This window comes from Apodemus sylvaticus, chromosome 1, assembly GCF_947179515.1.
Source record: "Apodemus sylvaticus chromosome 1, mApoSyl1.1, whole genome shotgun sequence".
Classification (NCBI taxonomy): Eukaryota; Metazoa; Chordata; class Mammalia; order Rodentia; family Muridae; genus Apodemus; species Apodemus sylvaticus.
In genome coordinates, this window is record NC_067472.1 from 167,213,085 (window position 1) to 167,219,534 (window position 6,450).

Sequence of the window (6,450 nt, forward strand, 5' to 3'; positions counted from 1 at the left end):
ACGAGAAGCAAGGCTGTTCACCTACAGGTCCTGACTCTCATTCACAATTCCATATTGCCTGCCTGATAGATCCCTTCCAGTGACATAGGGAAGATATAGCCTGTGCCAACAACTTCCATTTTCCTATGCCTGAGAAGAAATCTCAGCCCTAGCACAGAAAAAAACATAGGTTTCAGAATTCTATCTCTTTCTGACATAACATGAAATGCATAGCAACTGTACTGGAACCATCATATACCTCAAATCATGTTGATCCGCAGATAAAACAAATAGTACAAACTAGATTTAAAAGAAGTTTCTAGTGTTTCTGGAAGGTTAGTAAACTACTTATCCTCTGTGATTCCGTTTCCCTTCCCTATAGACCTGTGCCAGACATTCTTTAATAGTTGCATGGTACTGACAGAGTATAATGTGTTCATATCTCTGTTTCTTTGCAGGAACAACAGTGGTAAATCCTCAAACATGGGTCCAACCACCCCAACCTGGAACAATAACAACACAGTGCTGAATGAAAGTTACTACACTGAAAATCTCTCTTGTATCACCATGTTCAAAACCCTGGATTTTCTTGCTATCATCATTGCTGTGATTGGAGTGGCAGGAAATGCCATAGTGCTGTGGCTTCTAGCCTTCCACATACGTAGGAATGCCTTCTCCACCTATGTCCTCAACCTGGCTGGAGCGGATTTCTTGTACCTTTGCATTCAGACTGTGCATTCCTGGTCGTGTTTTCTTTGGTTACATAGAAGATTTTATGAATTTCTTATCAATGTATTAAGATTTTCTTACCTTGCAGGATTGAGTATGATTGCAGCCATCAGTGCTGAGCGCTGCCTGTCTGTTCTGTGGCCCATCTGGTATCACTGCCAAAGACCAAGACACACATCAGCCATCATGTGTGCTCTGCTCTGGTCTTTGTGTCTACTGTTGAGCCTCCTGTTTGGGGAAGGATGTGGCGAGTTCAGTCATTATGAACATTCTTTCTGTATTACTTTGACCTTTATCACTGCAGCATTTTTAATACTATTATTTGTGGTTCTTTGTGTGTCCAGCCTGGTACTGTTGGTCAAGATTGTCTGTAGATTACACAGGATTCCTGTGACCAGGTTCTTTGTGACCCTTACACTCACAGTGAATGTCTTTATATTCTTTGGTCTGCCCATTGGGATCTGCTCCTTACTCTTAGGAAGTATTATGCAGCTTTCTCACATTTTCACTCACAATGTTTTGGAAATTCTAACATTCCTATCCTTTATTAACAGCTGTGCCAATCCCATTATTTACTTCCTTGTTGGCTCCATTAGGCACCACAAGTTGCAATGGCAGACTCTGAAACAACTTCTTCAGAAAGCCATGCAGGACACTCCTGAGGAAGAGGGTGAGGAGAGGGGTCCTTCACAAAAGTCTGTGGAACTGGAAACGGTGCAGTAGTTGAGTGGGTCCTGGATCAGATACAGTTTGTCCAAAAGTCAATTTTGCCTTTATCTTTGTAGGAAATTGTTACAATTTTGTTTGATCATTAGAGAAAAGAGTAATTTTATAGAAATTTGGAGAAATGATGATTGTTACACAGAAGCTGACTGCAGCACCCTAAAGCTGCCTAAGGTCAGTCTCACTGCATCCTTTTGTGATATAACCCTTGTAATCACTTGGGGCCAGAAGAGCTTCCACTGTGAGGAAATACTCCCTCAAAACAAGGATCAAGGTGGAGCAACCAAGGTCAGACTTTCTTTGGTCATTAATCTTGATAAAGATTAAATGAATATTATATTTTAAAGAGATTTCACTATTTCTTACAAGTTGTTTTCTTTTTCTTCTTATTTTTTGTCCTTTTTTATTTGATATTTTCTTTATTTACATTTTAAATGTTATAACCTTTCCTGGTCTCTCCAACAACCTCCAAAAATCCCCTATCCCATCCTTCCTCTCTATGCTTCTATGAAGGTGTTCTAACACCCACCTAGCCACACCAAGATCCCTGCCCTGGATTCCCCTACACTGGAACATCTATCTAGCATTCATAGGACCAATGGCCTCTCCTCCCATCTTTGACTAACAAGACAATCCTCTGACATATATGCAGCTGGAGCCATGCATACTCCTTAGTTCATGGCTTAGTCCCTGGGAGCTCTTGGTTGATTTTGTTGTTCTTCCTGTGTGGTTGCAACTTGTGTATTTTTTACAAGTTGTTTTCTAAATATTAAAAGAAATTAATGGTAACTTCCACAATTCCAGTTCCTTCAATATCCTCACACTTTAGAATATGTGCATAATTTTAAAATGTTTCTCATGTAAATTGGTTAGTAAACAAATAGGCACCTTTGCAACTGCATAATTCTACTCTACATGAACCCACTGGAGACTTTAGCTTCAAGTATCTGCCATTGTCCCCCATTGAAAGAATAAGGACAGGTTTTATACACCAACATCTAAGCACACTCAAAGGTAGAGGGAGACTGTCTCCAGTTTCCCTCTTTCACAGGTTAATATCCCATGCTCATATCTTCTTTCTTCTTCCCTTGTCTTTCTCCTGATTCTCTCTCTATGACTGTCTAATCCCTCATGAAAAAATTTTAATGCATGTCATTGAACTTATTTTCTCTTAGAATCAAACCTCTGTCAAATATACACTATTCCCAGGAGTACATAACAACCATAACTTGAATTTTGCATATTTATATACATTTTCTCTTTGAAATATTTTGTTTGAAATAGAATGGCATCACTGTCTCCTTTCCCTTTTCTCCCTCTAGACCTTCCAGCTACTGTCCCTTAAAGTCTTACTGTGTCTCCCCTCCTAAAAAATAACTTCATTTTTTATTATTAGTGTTATATATAATCACATACACACATATCTTTACTATATATGTATATATACATATGTAAATTACCTGCTGAATCTATGTTTATTCCTTGTGTATATTTTAAGGTTGACCATTCTACATTAGACAACTATTAAAGGAGCTCGCCCTTGGGAGAGGTTAATTATCCTTTTCCCAGTAGTCATTGGTTGCCTGTATTTCTTTGTCTAGGGGTGAGACACTGTAAAAAAAATTTAACATTGACATGTCTATCGATATTGCCATTGTCCCCATCCTGGTTACACAGCCATTCCTAGGACAGACAGTTTCACAGCAGACTTCCTGGTATTCTGGGTCTTAAAATTTTTCTGGAACCTCCTTCAATGATTGTCCTTGAGTCAGTGATAGAGAAGCTGTGATGGAGATATAATAATTAGGCTGATATACCCACAATCTGTTGATCTCTGTATTATGTCCAGTTGTGGTTTAGTGTGATGATTTCCATTAGTTACAAAGAGGACCTTTTATAATTAGCCACCATAGCTACATTTAGCTATGAAATAAGAATAAGTTTTAGAGTGTAGTAAGGAATTATGCTGGTCAAATAAAGTGACAATAGTAGAATCTTTTTGAAGGTCCATGACATCACCATCCCCAGAAAGCTGCCTATATTTCTAGTACTAGACATGATTTCCCTCCTGTTGGCTGAGCTTTAAATCCCATTAGAGAGATGTTGGCTGTCACTGACATGTGACTCTATTTATATCTTTATGGATATCTTGCCATCCTAGTAACTGTCATAATTCATGAGTGTTAAAGCTTGGTAGGATTGTTTTCTTGTTTTCTTCCCTTGGCAGCTTGCATAGTATTTTCTGGAACAATGAAAGCCACACCGTGAAAGAGATCAGATCAAGCTTGAATCATCTAAGTCCTTTGTCCTAAACATGAACTCTCTTCATCAAAGGAATCCACCTTCAACTGAGGGCTAAATCTACAATCTATATTGCTTTGGTAATCACAAGTAGTGCCCTTGTTAATCATTCAAGAGAGATTTTTCATGCCTGGAATTCATTCTTGTGAGAACTGATGTCAGCCCAAGTGGCTTAACTTCTTTTCAGGTATGTGTATATGAACATGTGTGAATGTGTGTGTGTGTGCGTGTGCATGTATGTGTGTGTGTGTGTGTGTGTGTGTGTGTGTGTGTGCATGTAGAAGGCATACTAATAAGTGATATTAGCCTGGAAAACTGGAATACCCAAAACATAATTCACACATCAAATGAGGTACAAGAAGAATGGAGGAGTGGCCCCTGGTTCTGGGAAGACTCAGTGTAACAGTATAAGGCAAAACCAAAACAGGGAAGTGAAAAGAGGTGGATGGGAGAACAGGTGGAGGGAAGGGAGCTTATGTGACTTTTGGGAGTGGGGAACCAGAAAAGGGGAAATCATTTGAAATGTAAATAAAAATATATCGAATAAAAAAAAAGACATAGTATTCTATTTCCCAGTTCATATTATCTATACCCTGCTACTCCTTCCCAAGCCCCCAACATATGGCTACTTTATATTTTTCTGGATTTTCACATGTTGTATTTGTACAGCTGAGGATTTAAAACTGGGAACTACAGATAAAAGAGACCATGTGGCATTTGTCTTTCTAGAGAGGACTCCATAAAACCAAAAGACTTCTTCCTGGATAAGAAACAATCAGCCAGGTAAAGAAGAAACAATCAGAATGGGAGATCATCCTTGCCAATCATACATCTGAGACAGGATTAGTACTTGGAATATAGAAAGCATTCCAAAAGCAAAGAATCCATGAACCAAAATGCCATTTGAAAAAATGGGCATAAGGACATAAACAGGGAGTTATCAGGAGAATAAATAAAAATTGCTAATACAATCTTGAAAATTCTTTTATGATCCTTAGCAATTGGAAAAATGCAAATTAAAACAATTTTGACATTTCATATCATCCTGAACAGCATACATGAAATCAACAAAATAACTGAAAACAAATTCTGTAAAGGTTGTGAAGAAACAATATCCCCCTTCACTCTTGGTGGGCAGCCACTCTGGAAATCAGGATGGAGAATCTTCAGAGGACTAAAACTGTATCTGTCATATGATTCAGCTATATGGTCATCACTGGCATATGACCAAAGAACTGTACATTTTATTCCACAGATACTTGTTCACTAGTGATCATTGCCACCTCTTTCACAATAGCAGGGAAGTGGGAGTAATCCAAATGTCTTCAACTAATAACTGGAAAATGAACATGTGGTACACATATACAATTTAATACCATTCAGCTATAAAGAAAAATGAAATTAGGAGATTTGCAGATAAGCCTAGAAAATATCTTGAGTAAAGTGATGCTTTCTATAAAAGTGTCAAATTTAAATGCTGCTATATTTAATAATTTAATGTGTAAATAAGAAAAATGATATGTGTCCATTCTCTCTTCATGTGTAGAGTGGCCCCAGCATGTTGGTTTTAATAAAAATTCCTTTTGCATTTTGCATCGACTTCTGTGTCTGCATGGTCTACTCAGAGGTCCAGTAACTTAAAACTGGTAGAGTCTGGTGTGTTGGCCGGGAATCTACCTCCTGTGGGAACGACTGGAAAAGAAAAATCAGAAGTCTCGAGAAGAGAAGGCCTACACCCGATACTCAGTACCATGGCAGGGTGGGCGCAGTCAAGAGGAGGTCCACTGAGATCAGGAAAGATAGGAGCCCCTAATGGGATCATTCCAAAGAGGGCCAGCTGACAAAGAGAGAGGAACGGGTTGGGGAAAATATGTCATAGAGAACAAAGTGAAATGGTGGCTACAGATTGGCATCCAAACTTGGGGATTGGAAGCACGGAGACCAACTGAGAGATGTTGTCTTGGGTGGAGTTCCACAGGCATGAAAAAAGTTATGTATATAGCACAGCATGCCAGAGACTCCTCACTGCTTCCAGATTGGTGATTGTATCTGTGTAAGAAGGGTTCAGGAACAGTCGCTGGAATCCTGATGAAGGAGACTCTTCCTGTCACTGCTAGCCACTCCCACAGACCTGAAGGTGGCCTGGGTGTATGGTTCCCATGTGAAACCTGCAGATGCTCTGCTCTCCAGACCCCCCCACTGGACGGTACAGAAGATAGACAATCTGCTCAAGCTCAAGATTACTTGACCTTGATCATGACTGCCTGGTGGTATCCTTAGATTCTGGTTCCTTCCCCCATTCTATGTACCCATCTGCCAAACCAGTTATGGTGCTCACTGTCTCCCTTCTGTTGGGGTTAGAGATGGCCAGGGCAACCATTGATCTAGATATAAAAAACAGAAACTTCAAATCAGTGACCCTAAACAATTATTGACTTCATTATCAGAAGTAGTACTGCAGGAAAAGAGGGCTATGCGCTGCCTTAGCTGAGGTGTGTTACTCTTATATAGACCATTTGCAGCTGTTACCCCTCTTAGGGAACTCAATTGTTCTCCAGCTATAGTTGACTTTTGGCCCCTACATTTTTAACTGCTTACTTGCTATTGTTACAAAACACTTAGGTACAGTACAGCTAATGATCTTAAAGCAGAGATATAAAGAACTAGATACAGAAGATGAGGAATATGAGCTCCCAATACTAACAATTGCCTCAGAAT

The 6,450-nt window shown here is 39.4% G+C and overlaps 1 protein-coding gene across 1 annotated transcript; it reads left to right on the forward strand.

Annotated features, from left to right (window-relative positions):
* The first annotated feature begins 411 nt into the window (after window positions 1-411).
* Window positions 412-1,431, forward strand: LOC127692059 (mas-related G-protein coupled receptor member B4-like). The gene has a single exon (XM_052192012.1). The coding sequence runs from the start codon at window positions 463-465 to the stop codon at window positions 1,429-1,431; it is 969 nt and encodes a 322-aa protein (XP_052047972.1). The 5' UTR covers window positions 412-462.
* Window positions 1,432-6,450: the final 5,019 nt, after the last annotated feature.